The following is an 18,593-nucleotide window of genomic DNA, read 5'->3' on the forward strand; positions in this document are numbered from 1 at the left end:
CATATTTTTAATTTTTTTGGAAGATTGATTTATTTGAAAGGCAGAGTTACAGAAAGAGAGGGAGAGATAGATCTTCCATCCATTGGTTCACTCTGCAAATGGCCGCAGTAGCCTGAGCTGGGCCAATCTGAAGCCAGGAACTGGGAGCTTCTTGTGGTTCTCCTATGTGGGTGCAGGGGCCCAAGCACTTGGGCCATCTTCTGCTGCTTTTCCAGGTGCATTAGCAGGGAGCTGGATGGGCAGTGGAGTGGCTGAGACTCAAACCAACACCCATATGGGATGCCAGCACTGCAGGCGGTGGCTGTACCCACTGCACCACAGTACTGGCACCAGTGTTTGTTTCATCTACTTGAAAGGCAGAGAGATCTTCCATCTACACTGGTTCACTCTCCAAATGCCCACAACAGCCACAGGTGGGCCAGGCCAAAGCCAGGAGCCTGGAACTCTATTCAGGTCTCCTCTGTGGGTGCCTGGGGCCCAAGCACTTCAGCCATAATCCACTGCTTCACGGGATTTATTAGCTGGAAGCTGAATCAGAAGTGGAGCAGTCAGGATTTATTAGCCGGAAGCTGAATCAGAAGTGGAGCAGTCAGACTCTTACTGGCACTCACATATGGGATATGGATATCTCAGGCAATGGCCTAACTGGTGCACCACAGTGCTTCTATTGACCAGGCAAGGGGTGTGTATTTCTGCTGCTGAGTTTTATGAGTTTATGGTGCTGTTTATTTTTAATGTTTATTTTTAGTGTTCAGAGTTTTTAAAATACTGTGTATATTACTTTTGAAGTTTTATAGGCCTGGTAATAATTGTGTTTAAGAGAGTTAGGGACAATATTTACAGAGGGAGAAACTGGGATAAAGGCAAAGATTCACACTGAGTTCATGATGACCTCTGTCTAGTATATGGCACAGAGTCTCTCTGGTAACTCTGTGACTGGGAAGATTCTGATCCTGTCCCTGTAGTCCCAGGAAGTCCTGGAGATCCATAGTCCTATCCAAAGGGGAGCAGGTTCACCTGCCCGTGAGCTAGGTACGTGTGCTGGTCTGGGTGAGGTTCACCTGAAACCTGCTGTCCTCAGAGACCTGAGTCTCTACGGTTTCTGGTAGTTTACTTTCATGAGTAGACCAGATGTGAGGTCTGAAGAAGGACTCAGTGATTTGAGGTTAAACATAGAGATCCTAGGCCTGGCACTGTGGCACAGCAGATTAAACCACCTTCTGCAACACTGGGACTCCGTGTGGGCGCCTGTTCAAGTCCAGACTGCTCCACGTCTCATCCAGCTCCCTGCTAATGTGCCTGGAAGGGGTGCATTGGAGCCTTGTGCATGCCACCCATATGGGAGACCCAGATGGAGTTCTGGACTCCTGGCTTTGGCCTAGCCCAGCCCTGGTCCTTGTGGGCATTTGGGGAGCGAGCCAGAGGATGAAGATCTATCTCTTTCTCTCTGTTTTGCTCTCTCTACCTTTCTCTGTAACTGCCTTTCAAATAAATAAATATTTGAAACAACGTAGAGATTGCCTTGCAGATTAGCAATGAGAGTACTTTTGTCTTTATGTCTGTTGCATGATGTTTTTGTTTGTGGCAGAAGTTGCCATTCCAGGTATATATTGTGAACTCTGTTTACAACTCTAAAACAACTTAGAATTTTCTTTTGTTTTGCAGTATGTCTTGAAGCCCACATTCACAAAGCAGCAAATTGCAAACTTGGACAAGCAAGCCAAATTGTCCCGGGCCTATGATGGTACCACTTACCTGCCAGGGATCGTGGGGCTGAATAACATAAAGGCCAACGATTATGCCAACGCTGTCCTGCAGGTAGGATCCAGACGTGAATGGTGAGGAGGACACAGTAAGCTGGGAACTGCCTGAGTGTCAGACAGGAAATCCCTCCCTCCCAGTGGTCAGTGGGCCCAGATTCTGAGTCTTGCTGAGGACTCCGCTTGAGTTTTGTGCAGCAAACAGTACTTCTCTGTGTCTACTCAGAGGGCTGCTGTGAGTGGTGAGGCTTTAGGTGGGGGGAAATTCCTAGCCTCTGGAACTTCCAGGGAAAGAGGGATAGAGTCGGTATTGCCTGGCAATATCAAATAAGAAACATACTAGATGCCTTTTTTTAAAATGATGTATTCATTGTATTGGTTGTCTGGTTCCTTATTCCTCCCCTGTGCTTATACCCCAAAAAGGAAAAGCAGAATGCTCAGTTGTCCTATTTTCTATTTTAAGCTTTTTTTTTTTTTTTAAATATGTGAATATCGTGTACACACTATAGAAAAAATAAGAAATCTTGATAAGTATAGGTTAAAAAATATCATTTTACCAAGAAAAAAATGATTTAAAAAATTGCAAGCAAAACCATAGGCTTATTGACCAAAAATGTATAAATTATGAAGTGAAAGCTTCTGTCCACTGGTTCACTCCCCAGTTGTCCACAATGGCTGGAGCTGGGCTGATCCAAAGCCAGGAGCCAGAAGCTTCCTCTGGGTCTCCCATGTGCATGCAGGGACCCGAGGACTTGGGCCATCTTCTACTGCTTTCCCAGGCCATAGCAGAGAGCTGGATCAAAATTGGAGCAGCCAGGACTCGAACTGGCACCCATATGGGATTGCCAGCACTGCAGGCAGCAGCTTTACTGGCTACGCCACAGTGCCAGCCCCTGAAATTAATATTCTTGTGCAGCATTCTTAATCATAATCTCATGTTCATTTTATTGATGAGTTATAATCAATAGAACCTAACAGTTTAACCATCAACTTTTTTTTTTTTTAATTACTTATTTAAGAGAGTTACTTATTTAAGAGAGGCAGAGATAGAAATCTTCCATCTGCTGGTTCACTCTCTAAATGGCTGCAGTGGCTGGGGCTGGGCCAGACTGTAGCCAGGAACTTAGAACACCATCTAGGTGGCATGGACCCAGGCACTTGGGCCATCTTCCACTGCTTTCCCAGGAACATTAACAGGGAGCTGGATTGGGAGTGGAGTGGCCGGGATGCACACTGGCACCCAAGCAGCATTGCAAGCAGCAGTTAAACCTACTGCACCACAACACCAGCCTCCTTTTTTAAAGATTTATTTATTTGTTTGTTTTAAAGGCAGAGTGAGTTTGTTTAAAGGCAGAGTGCCCAAATACCCACAAGAGCCAGAGATAGGCCAGGTTGAAGCCAGTAGCTAGGAACTCCATCCAGGTCTCCCACACGAGTAACAGGTGCTCAGGTATTTGAGCCATCATCTGCTGTCTCCCAGGTATATATTAGCAAGAAGCAGGAAAGGAAGTAAAATAGCTGGGACTTGAACCAGGCATTCTTAGAATGGGATGGGCATCCCCAGTGGCAGCTTAACGCACTGAACCATAATGCCTGCCCTGAACTTACTGTTTTTTTTTTTTAACATTTCAAAAAAAGATTTATTTATTTGAAAGGCAGAGTTATGGGGGGCTAAAAAGGGAGAGAGAAGTGGGGATCTTCCATCCTCTGGTTCACTTCCCAAAGGATCGCAACAGCCAGAGCTAGGCTGATCCTGTGCCAGGAACCAGGAGCTTCCTGTGGGTCTTCCATGTGGATGCAGGAGCCCAAGCACTTGGGCTGTTCTCTGCTTTCCTAGGTGCATTGGCAGGGAGCTGGATTGGACGTGGAGCAACTGGGATTTGAGCTGGTACCCATATGGGATTCCGGTTCTGCAGGCAGCAGCTTTACCCAATATGCCACAGTGCTGGCCCTTAAACTTGCCTTTTAAAAAAAAGAAATTATTATTGTTTTGTATGAAAGAAAGATCTTCTACTGCTCGTTCACTCTCCAAATGTCCCCAGATGCCAGAGTTGGACCATGCTAAAGCCAAGAACCTGGAACGCCTTGTGGTCCCCCGTGTATATAGCAGGGACCCCAAGTATTTGAGCCATCATCTTCTGCCTGTCGGGGTGCACATCAGCAGGAAGCTGGATTGAAGCAGTGTCGCTAGGACTTGGACCAGGCACTCTGATATGGGATGCTGGCATCCCAGGTGGCAGTTAGTGCTACCTCTGCCATGAGCTTTTTGAAGTATCCCTGTTTCAGCCTTTTTCTGTTATATATGTTGCAGATGTTTTCTCCCATTTCTTATTTGGCCTTTAGACTTTTTTAAATGGAATTTTCCCATATAGAATTGGGTAAAATATTGTAATGCTGTGTCTGTTAGATTTGATACCTACCTGGATATCATGCCTAGTCCCTAGAGAGGTCAAATTCTTGGGTGAAGAGGGTCTTTTCAAATATCTTCTCTTACACTCTCTCATGGCTTTGTGAAAGCTGTTACAGGGTGGAGTGAGAGGATTAGGATATGGTCAGGCCAGTAGTCTGGCTTTCTGATGAGTGTTGGCTCCTGTAGGAAGGTTTCTATTTATAAAAGTAAGCAGATGAACAAATTCTCTGTGATGACGTTTTTGCTAAAATAGAGTGGAAAGGTGCTGGTCATCCCTCTGGAGCCTGGACAATTCCTCCCTGAGGATGCCTGCTGCTATTCGCATTGTTGCTGAAGTCAGAGAGCAAGTTTCTCCATAAATGGGTAATGGAGATTGAGGATAAACTTTATCTGTTTTTGAGAGTAATCCTTTTCTGGTGATTGTTCCTTGTTTCATTAGTTGGGGTAAGTTGGTAGAGGCTTCCCCAGTCCCCAATGGTGGTGGTGCTTTGTGTCCTGAGTTGTCTTCCCAGATACTTGGGTTCGTTGTGTCCAGTGGAACACAGTATCCTCTGTTCTCAATGAATGGCCTTGCCTAGGGAACAGGCTTACAGTAAGTACTGTGCTGGTGAGGACTCAGGAACTTACCAGGAAGAACCTGTGGTGATGTTCCGTTTTTATTTTGAATCTATTCTGTGGTCTCCATCCAATTTTAGGGCTCAGATTAACGAGCATGTGTGGTTTTTTTTTTTTTTTTTTTTTTAAGATTTTTTTCATTTATTTGCAAGGTAGAGTTAGAGTGGGAGAGAGGGGCAGAAACAGATCTTTTATGTACTGATTTACTCCCCAAATGGCCACAATGGTCACAGCTGGGCCAATATGAATCTAGGAGCCAGGAGTTTCTTCCAAGTCTCCCATGTGAGTGCAGGGGCCCAAGCACTTGGGCCATCTTCTGCTGCTTTCCCAGGCACATTAGCAAGGAGCTAAATTGGAAGTGGAGCAGCTGGGACTTGAACCAATGTCCATATGGAATGCTAGTGCCTCAGGCAATGGCTTTACCCACTGTGCCGCAGTGCTGGCCCCAGCATGTGTTTTCTAATTGACACTCATGTGTTTATCTTCCTCTTTTTGCTTAATGAGGTTAGATTTATTTTTGATCTTTTAAACTTTTGACCATTTTCCATCATAACAGAGTATATTTTTATAAAAGAGAAAAAAACTCCCATTTGCTGGTTCATTCCCCAAATGCCTGCAACAGCCAGGCCTTGGCTGGGGCAGGAGCCAGGAACTTAATCCAGATCTCCCTTATGGTGACAGGGACCCAGCTACCTGAGCCATCACCTGCTGCCTCCCAGGTCTGCGTTAGCAAGAAGCTGGAGTCAGGAACTGAAGCTGAGAATCTAACCCATGCATTGATATAGGACATGGATATCATAACCACTAGGCTAAATGCCCACTCCTGCCTTCACGTTTATTTACAGTTAGGTGGTTTTATTGCAAGAAAGCATCAAATTTTATTAAGACAATTTTCATTTTTAAAAATATGTAGTAAATCAAAATAGATGGTGAAAAGGGGGCAGGCATACGGCACTGTGAGTTGCTGCCACTTGGAGCACCTGCCTCCCATGGTAGAGTGCCTGGATTGAGTCCTGGCTCCTCTGCTTCTGGTCTAGCTTCCTGCTGATGCCCCCGGGAGGCAGCATTTGATGGCCCAAGTGCTTGATTTTGTGCCATCCACGTAGGAGACCTAGGTGGAGTTCCTTCAGCCTGGCCTACCTGTGGCTGTTGGAAGCATCTGGGAGTGAACCAGTAGATGGAAGATGTCTCTCTCTGCCCCTCCCTTTCTCTCTGTCACTCTGCTTTTAAGGAAAAAAAAGAAAAAAACAAGATGGTGAAGAAAGTATTTGGATTTCTAGCCTTCAGCGCCTTGTGAATTTAAGTATTGTCCAAGACATAATTAAAGTGGAAAGAAAGCATTTTTTTAAAAAGATTTATTTTACTTATTTGAAAGACAGAGTTACAGAGGGAGGTAGACAGAGAGAGAGAGAGGTCTTCCATTCACTGTTTCACTCCTCAGATGGCTGCTACAGCAGGAGCTACGCCAATCTGAAGCCAGGAGCTTCTTCCAGGTCTCCCACGTGGGTGCAGGGACCCAAGGACTTAGCCATCTTCTACTGCTATCCCAGGCCATAGCAGAGAGCTGGATCGGAAGAGGATCAGACGGGACTAGAACTGGCACCCATATGGGATGCTGGCACTTCAGGCCAGGGCTTAAACCCACTACACCACAGCGCCGGCCCCATAGAGAGGATATTATTAAATAAATTGTTCAGTGCTTGGAAATTTGAATACCTTTTTACAAATTCCTTTGTGATACCCACATCAGCACAGTCTTCATAGAACTGTGCTTCCTACCAGATTCAGTAGGAAGGATGTTCTGAATAGGATTCTCCAAAGGGCTTTGGATTAATTGGAATATTCGATTTGCAGGCGCTATCTAATGTTCCTCCTCTCCGGAACTACTTCTTGGAAGAAGACAATTATAAGAACATCAAGCGACCTCCAGGGGATATCATGTTCTTATTGGTCCAGCGTTTTGGGGAGCTGATGAGAAAGCTCTGGAACCCCCGAAATTTCAAGGCACATGTCTCTCCCCATGAGATGCTTCAGGCTGTTGTCCTTTGCAGCAAGAAGACTTTTCAGATCACCAAACAAGGTAAAAGCGGTCACTCCTATTGCTTTGACAACAAAACTAGTTTGATGAGCAAATTTATTTTCACTTTGTTATTTTTTTTAAAGATTCATTTATTTATTTGAGAGGTAAAGTTATATATATAGAGAGAGACAGAGAGAAAGGTCTTCCATCTGCTGGTTCACTCCCTAAATGGCCGCAACGGCTGGAGCTGAGCCAATCTGAAGCCAGGAGCTTCTTCTGGGTCTCCCACACCGCTACAGGGGCCCAAGGACTTGGGCCATTTTCTGCTTTCCCAGGCCATAGCAAGAGCTGGATCAGAAGTGGAGCAGCCAGGACTTGAACAGGAGCCCATATGCGATGTTGGCACTGCAGGGGGCGGCTTTACCTGCTATGCCACAGCGCTGACCCCTATTTTCACTTTTAATAGTGAATCTTGATAGTAGCCAAATGAGTGACTGATGTACAGCATGGTTAGGTTCCTTACTCCTCTCTGATTGAACTAAGCGATATATTTATTTGGATGCAAAAATATTTGAAATCTGTATGGTATTTTCATAATATGCATCATCTGTGAACTTTTTGAAGACCCTTTTTGTTATGGCATGCCTATTGATGGTGTTTGGGAGTTTACAACATAGCAGTAAAATGTTCATCTGAGAACACCTTGCCCTGTGACCAGGTGACAACCAAGCTGTGTAGGACCATTGAATTCCAACAGCTAGCGTGGCTAGGGTATTAACCTTTTTTTTTTTTTAAGATTTATTTATTTATTTGAAAAGCAGAGTTACAGAGAGAGAGGGAGAGACAGAGAGAGGTCTGCCATACACTGGTTCACTCCCCAAACTGCTAGGGTGGGTGCTCTGGGGGGCTGCCTCCTTCCCCTGCTAGGGTGGGTGCTCTGGGGGGCTTCCTCCTTCCCCTGCTAGGGTGGGGGTTCTGGGGGCTGCCTCCTCCCCAGCTGGACCGGGGGCTCTGGGGGGCTGCCTCCTTCCCTATTGTGAATTAAGCTGCAATAAACATGGAGGTGCAGATAGCTCTTTTATTTGTTGATTTCATTTCAGATTTCTGAGGTATCTCCAAACTGTCTTCCATAGTGGCTTTACCAGTTTGCCTTCCCACAAACAGTGGATTTGGGTACCCTTTCCCCCACATCCTTACCGCATTTGTTGCTTGTTGGTTTTTGTATGAAAACCATTCTAACTCAGGTGAGGTGAAACCTCATTGTGGTTTGATTTGCGTTTCCCTGATGGTTAGTGATCCTGAGCATTTTTTCATGTGTCTGTTGGCCATTTGGATTCCCTCTTTTGAAAAATGTCAGTTTAAGTCCCCACCCTAGCAGGGGTCAGTTTAAGTTGCTGGCCCATCTCTTAAATGAGTTGTTTGTTTTGTTGTTGAGGAATTTCTTCATCTCTTTGTAGATTCTGGTATTAATCCTTTATCAGTTGCATAATTTGCAAATAATTTCTCCCATTTGAGACAGGAATCTTTGTCAGCTAGAGAAAAGAACACGGAAGCCTGAGCTTACCCTGGAGAAGTTGTTGGTCATTGGTTTTGGTCGTCCCTGGGTAATGAGACACAAGTTTGGGTTAGAGATGAAAATTGAACATGCTAGTGTGGCTCGGAGAGCCTGGTGAGAGAGGAAAGATTGGAAGAGTGACAGCTTGACCTTGAAGAGCACCAGCAGTAAGTGTTCAGACAGGAGGATAAACAGGACCAGGATGATGTGGCCAGAGAGGAAGGAGCAAATCCAGGAATGGAGTCACGGAGTCGTGGTGAGGGTTTCCTGAATGACTCCCAGCCTCAGTGTGTTCCACCCTTCCTTTTTTCCAGGCGATGGAGTCGACTTCCTGTCTTGGTTCCTGAATGCTCTGCACTCAGCTCTTGGGGGCACAAAGAAGAAAAAGAAGAGTAAGTCATGCTGCTTGTACAAAGAAGCTCTTGTTAGCTCCCTTTAAAAAACTTTACAACTTTCCATTCTTTTGTTCTTAACTGTTTATCTTGTGGGGGCAGGGAGGGGAGAAGGTATCTGTTGTACACACAGGCTAAATTTTCTTCATGAATAGGCCCTATGTTAGTCTGTTTTTCGTAATGTAATGAATTCTTGAGGCAGGCCAACGTTGTAAAAAAAATAAATTTTTTTAGCTCAGTTTAGGATGCTGAACACCCAGATGTCATGGCACGGGTCCTGATGAGGGCCCCATAGTGGATGACAGGAATAAAGAATATTGATATAGGAAGCCAGAGAAAGGGAGACTCAAGGATCTGGCTCAGACTTTTGCAACATCTCATTTTGGGAAGAACTCTAGGAAGCCAGTGTTTCCTTCAAAGGTTAGTGCCTGATGAGCTACCGCTGGGCCCTGCCTCTTAAAGGTCTCACCACTTCCCAGTACCACCACCCTGGGGACAAAACCTTTGACATGTGAACCTTTAGGGGATGACGACATCTAAACCACAGCAGGCCCTTCTCCATGTTTTTTGTTAGAATATAGTAATATTCCCAATTTTTTTTTTTTAACTTGAGAGTTCGATAGGAGCAGATACGCAGAGCTCCCATCCGCTGGTTCATTCCTCAGAAGCCTCCAGCAGCAGTTATCTGAAGCCAGGAGCTGGGAGCTCTCAGATGCAGGTGGCAAGAACCCAGCTAGTTGTGTCATCACTACTGCCTCCCGGCTGTACCTTAGCAGGAAGCTGGCCCCAGGGATCAAATCCAGTTGTCTAGTGTGGGACACGAGTATCTATGATGGCAAATTAATTGCTAGGCCAAATACCTGCCCTCCCCAGTGGTATTTTTAATAAGCAGGGATACCTAGAAGACATTAAGTTAAGTGAAACAAGTCAGATATAGGAAGATAAAAACTGTTCTCACTTCTATGTGGAAGCTGAGAAAGCTGATCTCATAAACACAGAAAACAAAGGTGGGTGTTTGACATATCAGTTAAAACATTGCTTGGGATGCTAGTGTTCCATATTGGAGTGCCTGGGGTCCAGTCTTGGCTCCACTTTTTTAAAAATTAATTTATTTATTTGAAAGGCAGAGTTACAGAGAGGCAGAGACAGAGAGACTGGTTCAGCCCCTAAATGGCCACAATGGCTGGAGCTGACCAGGAGTCAGGAGCTTCTTCCAGGTCTTCCATGGGCGTGCAGGGGGCCAGGCACTTTGGCCATCTTCCACTGCTTTCGCAGGCACTTAGCAGGGAGCTGGATCAGAAGTGGAGCAGCTGGGATTCGAACATGCAGCCGTAGGGGATGTTGGCACTGCAGGTGGCAGCTTTACACCACAGTGCTGGCCCCTTGGCTCCACTTTTGATTCCAGGTTCCTGCCAGTGTGTACCCTAGGAGGCAGCAGGTGATGGCTCAGGTACCTAGGTCCCTGCCACCCGTGTGGGAGACTTAGATTGAGTTTTGGGCTCAGCTGTCTCCTAACCTAGCTGCGGCTATTGTAGGCATTTGGGGAGTGAACCAGTGGGTGAGAGATTTTTATGTCTCTGTCTCTCTGCTTTTTAAATAAAAATTAAAACAAAAAAAATTCTCTTCAAAAACCTGGGGGAGGGTGGGTACTGTGGTGCTTGGGACACTTGCATCCTGTATTCCAGAGTACCCGGTTTGAGTCTTGGCCACTCCACTACTGATTGCGCCTGGGAGGCAGCAGATGATGACTCAAGTACTTGAGTTCCTGACACTCACATCAGAGACCCAGATGGAGTTCCTGGCTCAGACTGGCTGTTGTGGACATATGCGAGTGAACCAGCTGATAGAAGATCTCTTTGTCTTCCAAATAAATAACAATGAATACACATTAAAACAAGTGGGGGGGTGGGCATCTGATGCAATTATTAAGATGCTGCTTAGAACACCCACATCCCATATCAGAGTGCCTGGTTCAAGTCCCCCAGCTGCTTCCAATCCAGCTTCCTGCTAATATGCACCCTGAAAGACAGCAGGTGGTGGCCTAAGTGCTTGGGGAGATCCATGCCACCTATGTGGGAGATCTGGATTCCTGGCTTCAGCCTAGTCAAGCTCTAATTGTTGTGGGCATTGGGGAGTGAACCGTTTGATAGAAGATTTCTTTTTGTCTTTGTGTCTGTCCATCACTCTACCTTTCAGATTAAAACAAAGCAGAAGGCAAAATGGTGGCTACCAGAGGAGGGAAAGGGGTCAGGGGGGTGGAGAGAGGATGTTAGTGCACACAGCGATATCATTGGATATGAATAGTAACTTTTAATGTTCTCTAGCCTGGTAGAGTAACAGGTTGAGAGCATTGCATTGTATATTGCAAAATAACTAGCAGAGGGTTTTGAATATTTCCAAGCAAAGAAATGCTAAGTGTTTGAGGTGATGGATATGCCAGTCACCCTGATGTGATAGTATACATAGTGTATGTGTATTGAGGTATTATAGTGTACCCCATAAATATGTACAATTGTGTGTCAAAACTAAAAGCAAATGAAATTGTGCCCTAGAAATCCTGACCCATTTTTCAAGCTATGGGGCTGGACAGTGTGTTGTAAACTCCTAGTCTATGATTTGTTTTTGTTTTGAAAGGCAGAGTTAGTTAGAAGGAGAGACAGAGAGATCTTCATCTGCTCGTTCCTTCCCCAAATGGCCACAATGGCTAGGGCGGGGTCAGGCCAAAGCCAGGATCGAGTAGCCAGAAGCTTTATCCACATCTCCCACTTGGGTGGCAGGGGCCCAAGTACTTGGGCCACCTGCTGCTTTCCCAGGTTCATTAGCAGGGAGCTGGATCAGAAGTGGAGCAGCTGGCACTCAAACTCCTTCCCATATGGAATGGCAGCATTGCAGGCAGCAGCTTAACCAGCTGTGCCACCATGCCAGCCCCTCATGTCTTCTGTGTTCCAGTGGCCTTGATGGTAGCTTAATGTGGGGCTGTGGCCTGGGGCTCTTTCTGTTAAATGAGTCTGCCGCCTCCAGCAGGTGTTTTCAACCTGTGCTTACCCTGTGAGTTCTCTGAACCTGAGTCCTGGCAGGATTCTAGAACATGATTGTGCTTTCTGTCTCAATGCTTCAGTTGCCTTTTGGTCCATCTCTAAGTCTGTCATTTTTCTTTGGCTCCCTTGGCAGGAAGCATGTGGTTATGGGAAGTTCCTTCTTTTGCTTGTGAATTTTTTATGATCCCTGTATGTCCAGGCTCTATAAATCATTCACTTCAAACGTACTTACTCTTTGTCTTATTGGCCAGGCCCTGTGTTGTGAAGGAGACATGAAATAATTATTTACACAAATAATTGTAAAAGTAACTGATGGTGTATGTTACAGAGGGAAACCCGTGTTTAGTGAGAGTTTGGATCTTGTGCTAGAAGCTGGTGGTTTATTTCAGAGATTCAGGAGTTGGAAAGATAGTTGTGATTTGCTTTCCAACCTCACAGACCTGTATTTCGCTTTCTGTGCAGCTATTGTGACTGATGTTTTCCAGGGGTCCATGCGGATCTTTACCAAAAAGCTTCCCCATCCTGACCTGGTGAGTGGATTGAATCTGGTTTGGACTGGTTTATGGTGTCTGAGAGGACTTAGGGGAGCCAGAGCGATGCTTAGAGAACTGGCAAACCTCCTCCCCCAACCCCGACCCCGAGCAGGTTCTGCAGAGCACTGCCACATGCCAACACACTGCATGCTGGGGAGTTTGTGGTTGGGTGGGGGCTGCTGGTGTGATGGCCACCAAGTGGTGCTAGTATATTTTTTTCAGGAATCTCAGCTAAGCTTTCTAGATACTCTGAGAGGTTTTTAGGTAGCAAAATCTCTCAGAAGGAAACCCTTTGGTTCCCGAGTTAGTCCTCAGGTGGTGCTGCAGTATGCAAAGCTGCCCAGTCGCTGGGGCACCTCTCTTCCTTGCAGTTGGCGGAGGGGAAAGTGTCAGGGCAGCAGCCACATTGTTTCCCTCTGTTGGCTCATGGCTCAGAGCTGCTCACAGCCTCCCCTCCTTTCTTCTCACCCACATTCAGCCAGCTGAGGAGAAAGAGCAGCTGCTGCATAACGATGAGTACCAGGAGACAATGGTGGAGTCCACATTCATGTACCTGACGCTCGACCTTCCCACTGCCCCCCTCTACAAGGATGAGAAGGAGCAGCTCATTATCCCTCAGGTGCCGCTCTTCAACATCCTGGCCAAGTTCAATGGCATCACTGAGAAGGTAGGCCATTCGCACTTCAGCCCCGCTAATAAAACCTTTCATCATTTTTTTTTTTTTTTTTTGGCCTTGGGAGTTACCACATGTGTGTGATAACGTTGTATCTGTTATAACGTTATATCTGTTATAAAGTATATCATCTTTATGAAGCCTCCTAGACCACCTGGTGTTTCCAGCTGGTCAACCCCAGCTCTTAACTTACAGTGTCCCTCCTGTCCTTTTTTTTTTTTTTTTTTTTAATTTTTGACAGGCAGAGTGGACAGTGAGAGAGAGACAGAGAGAAAGGTCTTCCTTTTGCCGTTGGTTCACCCTCCAATGGCCGCCGCGGTAGCGCGCTGCGGCCGGCGCACCGCGCTGATCCTATGGCAGGAGCCAGGTGCTTCTCCTGGTCTCCCATGGGGTGCAGGGCCCAAGGGCTTGGGCCATCCTCCACTGCACTCCCTGGCCACAGCAGAGAGCTGGCCTGGAAGAGGGGCAACCGGGACAGGATCGGTGCCCCGACCGGGACTAGAACCCGGTGTGCCGGCGCCGCAAGGCGGAGGATTAGCCTAGTGAGCCGCGGCGCCGGCCCCTCCTGTCCTTTTCTTACAAGGGTTCTTCAGAAAGTTCATGGAAATGTGTTATGCACAGACTACCCATCAATTTCAAAATTTTTTGTGGGGCCGGTGCTGTGGCATAGTGGGTAAAGCCACTGCCTGCAGTGCCGGCATCCCATATGGGTGCTGGTTTGAGTCCCAGCTGCTCTACTTCTGATCCAGCTCTCTGCTATGACCTGGGAAAGCAGTAGAAGATGGCCCAAATCCTTGGGCCCCTGGACCCACATGGGAGACCTGGAGGAGGCTCCTGGTTCCTGACTTTGGATCAGCGCAGCTCTGGCTGATGTGGCCAACTGGGGTGTGAATCAGCGGATGGAAGACCTCTCTCTCTCTCTCTCTCTGCCACTCTGTCTCTCCTTCTCTCTGTGTGTAACTCTGATTTTCAAATAAATAAATCTTTAAAAAAAAACCAAAATTTTTTGTACCGTAAGAAACTCACTTTTCAATTCAGATTTTCCATGAACTTTTTGAAGTGTCTGCATACATCCCTTTAAGCTTTCTGCTGCCTTTGGGTAGCATAGAGAAAGGAAGGGTAGTTAAGACAGTAGAAACTGAGAAAAGTAGGAATGTTACAAAGTTAATATTAAAGTGAAAAAATAGGGGCCAGCAGTGGGTAAAGCCATGGCCTGCAGTGCTGGCATCCCACATGGGTGCCAGTTCGAGTCCCAGCTACTCCACTTCTGATGCAGCTCCCTGCTTATGTACCTGGGCCTCTGTGCCCATTTGGGAGATCTGGAAGAAGCTCCTGGTTCCTGGCTTTGGCCTGGCATAGCCCTGGCCATGGTGGTCATTTGAGGGGTAAACCAGCAGATGGAAGATCTCTCTCTCTTCCTCTTCTTTCTCTCTGTAACTGTGTCTTTCAAATACATAAATAAATCTTTTAAAAAGTGAAATAGAACTAAAATATAATAAAATGAAATAATGTATTCTTACTGTAATATTGCTCTCTATCAAGTTAAAAGTTTCTTTTTATCTGCTTAGTTAGCTGTTTCTTGATTTCTTATTTTAATTCCCCTCCTTTATTTATTTTGAATTTTAAAATAACCTTTATTTCATTTTGGGGCATGAGTGGTCATCCAGTCTCAGAGTTCCTGGAACTGCTTTTTGGTATCAGCAGCCTGGATGACATTGAACACATTGAAGTGCCTTGTCTTGTTCAGGGGCCAGCACTTGCCCATGGTTGCTGATCTGGACGTCCTTGAAGCAGGGGACAGTCCATGGGGAGAGACAGCCCTGTGTACCTTTGGAGTTTCTGTCTGACAGCTGGAAGAATGAGGCCTTAGGTCAGATACCACTGATTCCTGCTTTTCTTTTCTTTTTTTTTTTTTTTTATTTATTTATTTTTTTGACAGGCAGAGTGGACAGTGAGAGACAGAGACAGAGAGAAAGGTCTTCCTTTTGCCGTTGGTTCACCCTCCAATGGCCGCCGCGGTAGCGCGCTGCGGCCGGCGCACCGTGCTGATCCGATGGCAGGAGCCAGGTGTTTATCCTGGTCTCCCATGGGGTGCAGGGCCCAAGGGCTTGGGCCATCCTCCACTGCACTCCCTGGCCACAGCAGAGAGCTGGCCTGGAAGAGGGGCAACCGGGACAGGATCGGTGCCCCGACCGGGACTAGAACCCGGTGTGCCGGCGCCGCTAGGCGGAGGATTAGCCTATTGAGCCGCGGCGCCGGCCTGATTCCTGCTTTTCTTACCAACTTACTAGATTTTATTTTAGTAGCAGTTCAGAAAATTGAAAAGTAAAACTTTTTAAAAAAATATTTACTCAAAAACATTTTATTAGTACATTTTTCTTCGTTTGCTATGGCCATTTAATAATTTCCCCCAGTTTTCCTGGTGAGCAGGTCTGTGGACCTTGTCATGCTAGAAGTGGCTGGTTCACTCCCCAAATGGCTGGAACGGCCAGAGCTGGGCAGATCTGAGCTAGGAGCCAAGAACTTCTGGGTCTCCCATGCAGGTGAAGGGGCCCAAGCACTTGGGCCATTTTCCACTGCTTTCCCAGGCCATCAGCAGGGAGTGGGATTGGAAGTGGAGCAGCCAGGCTCGAGCCGGCGCCCATATGGGGTGCCAGTGCCGCAGGCAGATGCTTAACCTACTTTGCCACAGATGTTTTTTGCCCTGGATTTTTTTTTAACCTTTTTTTCCCCCCGAGATTGATTGATTTATTCAAAAGGCAGAGTTGGAGAGAAAGAGAGGGATAGAGAGAGGGAGGGAGGGAGGGGGGGAGAGAGGGAGAGAGGATTCTTCCATCTACTGGATTTCTCCCCAAATGGCCACAACGGCTGGAGCTGGGCCAATCTGAAGCCAGGAGCCAGGAGCATCTTCCAGGTTTCCCACATGGGTGCAGGGGCCCAAGGACTTGGGCCATCTTCTACTGCTTTCCCAGGTCATAGCAGAGAGCTGGATCAGAAGTAGAGCAGTCAGTACTTGAACTGGTGCCCATATTGGATGCTGGCATTGCAGGTGGAGGCTTTGCCTGCTACACCATAGTGCTGGACCCAGAATTTGACTTTTTATTTGATATTTTATGAGGTTATCTTCCACAGAGTTTTGGAGTATGCATATCCTAATTTCAAATTAAAATGTTTCCCTGGGAAACTATGGGATCTGGAGAGGGGTCTGTTGTTCCCTCTGCAGCCTATCTGCTCTAGAGAAAGATGCCGTCACTGGTATTTTCTGTCTGGTTTGATTAGTTTTTCACTCCTGTCTCTGTTTTTACTAGGAATAAGAAGTTGGGTTAAGGAAGGACAAACTCTTGTTCACCACTGTTAAGCCCTTGGTTCTGGCCATATGCCCTGGGTCCTTCTCAGCCCACCACCATGTTTACTGGGAGGTCCTCAGTAGATGCAGCGTGTCAGACTGCCTTTGGCCCTCTGGATCCTTTGAGAAGGAAGGAGTGCTGGGATACTCTGATGACAGGATCCTCACTGCTGTGAAAGGATGTTTCTCCTTAGTTTTAATTAAGTGAACCTTGTGTGGTTTGAATTCTGTAGCTTTTAATAAATCCTCTGCCTGCTTAGTTTTTGTTTTCCTTGTAGAAATTGACCCTCACATTCCACAGTTGAAATAACTTACTTTTTTTTTTTTTAAGTTTTTTTCTGTTTATTTGAAAGAATAACAGAGGGGAAGGACAGACAGATCAATCTTTGTTCATTGGTTCACTCTCCAAATGGCTGCATTGGCTGGAACCTGTCCAGAACAAAGCTGGGATCCCAGAACTCTGCTAAAGGCTCCCACCTTGGGTGGCAGAGGCCCAAGTATTTGGACCATCTTCTGCTGTCTTCCCAGGCACATTAGCAAGAAGTAGGATCTGAATTGGAGCGTCTAAGACTCAAAACTGCAACTCTGTTATGGGATGCCAGTGTCTCAAGCTGCGTCTTAGCCTGCTACACTACTCCAGTTGAAGTATTTTTTTTTTTAATTTATTTATTTGAAAGGCAGAATTGGATCTTCCATCTGCTAATTTACTCTCCAAATGGCCCCAACAGCCAGAGCTGGACCAGGCTGGAGCCAAGAGCTGGGTGCTTCATCCAGGGGTCTTCCATGTGGTTGGGGCATCTAGCACTGCTTTTCCATGCCGTTATAGGAAGCTGAAATGGAGGAGCCAGCACTCGAACTGGCACCCAGATGGAATGCTAGCATCTCAGGTGATAGCTTTACCTGCTACACTGTAACACCAGCCCCAGTTGAAGTCTTTTAATCAGCATTAGCCAGAGTACCGATCCTAAGCCTCACTTGTGGTTTCTGGGGCCAGGTGTCTTCTGAATTCTAGGTGTGAAGCAAAATTATATTCAACAACTTATTCTCCTGCTTCAGTACCTACTTTGATACTATTAAGCTCCAGCACTGATTTGATAATTTTTCTTTTCTGTTTCTAGGAATATAAGACTTACAAGGAGAATTTTCTGAAGCGCTTCCAGCTCACCAAGCTGCCTCCATATCTCATCTTTTGTATCAAGAGATTCACGAAGAACAACTTCTTTGTGGAGAAGAATCCAACGATCGTCAACTTCCCTATTACGTGAGTTATGTCCTGCTTTCTCGCTCTTCAGGGCAGTGAGCTTGGTTTTCTTTCTATACCACTATTAATTGTTGTAGTTGGGGCTGATAAGGCATAGAGCCTACTTACACTACATCAGTTAAAGTTTTTTTGGAAGTATACATATCTCAGGAACTCTAAAGATAGGCATTTTTTGAAAACTGTTATTTTTTAGTCTTTTTTGGAATTTCACAAAGAAGTTTGGAAGTTACAGTGGACAAATGCTTAATTCCTCTTTTCTTTATCCCGCTGTCCCCTTTGATTTCACAGCTCCCTCAACTGTACCAGGACTGCTAGTTTTCTCCTTTGAAAATAGTTCCAGTTCTTAGTTGTGTGCAGTGTTCAAGAGAGTGGTTGTCTACAATTAAGAGGCCTGAGTTAGGGGGTGTCCTAGTGGAGGGGCCTCAGGTTGGTCATTTGTTTATTTTCTGCATGTGTTCTCTCTTGGATGACATGAGAGGCCTGGACTAGCTGAGCCTGCATGGTGCTTCCAGGTAGAACAATTTTACTTCCAGATTCCATGATGGCTGAAGGGGTGACAAGAGAAAGTCTGTAATGAGGGCTTAAGGAGAATTTCCTTTTTCTCTTTTCCCATACCCGTCTGTCTGTTCTTCACTAGCATCTTGTTAGTATGACAAGTAGAGTGGAATGGAGGGCATGGTGGCTAGCTCTCTGCTCCGAGAGGGACCACAGAGGTACTTACTTTGAAAGACTGAGTCAGACTTTTCAGAGCTGGCCCCTTGTGGATTGCCACAGGGCACCCATGTCTGTTCCTGGTAGGGAGGAACAGTCTCTGTGTGTGTGTGCGCGCATGTGCACACGCCAGTGTGCCATTAGCTGTCCCTGGTAGGAAGGAACAGTCCTTATATGTATATGTGTGTGTGTGGGGGGGCATCAGCTGCTGCCTTCCAAGGCACATTAGCAGGAAACTGGATCGGAAGCAGAGCAGCTGGGACTTGAACTGGCACTCTG

General features: G+C 46.3%; 1 protein-coding gene across 1 annotated transcript in view; it reads left to right on the forward strand.

Annotated features, from left to right (window-relative positions):
• Positions 1-18,593, forward strand: part of USP39 (ubiquitin specific peptidase 39) — a 33,979-nt gene that overhangs the window by 6,822 nt on the left and 8,564 nt on the right. The window contains exons 5-10 of the mRNA XM_062209776.1: positions 1,666-1,818; positions 6,640-6,865; positions 8,675-8,752; positions 12,253-12,320; positions 12,802-12,990; positions 17,461-17,603. Coding sequence (XP_062065760.1) covers positions 1,666-1,818; positions 6,640-6,865; positions 8,675-8,752; positions 12,253-12,320; positions 12,802-12,990; positions 17,461-17,603 — 857 coding nt within the window. The remainder of the gene's footprint in view (positions 1-1,665; positions 1,819-6,639; positions 6,866-8,674; positions 8,753-12,252; positions 12,321-12,801; positions 12,991-17,460; positions 17,604-18,593) is intronic.

The sequence above is a fragment of the Lepus europaeus genome, chromosome 13 (genome assembly GCF_033115175.1).
Source record: "Lepus europaeus isolate LE1 chromosome 13, mLepTim1.pri, whole genome shotgun sequence".
Lineage (NCBI taxonomy): Eukaryota > Metazoa > Chordata > Mammalia > Lagomorpha > Leporidae > Lepus > Lepus europaeus.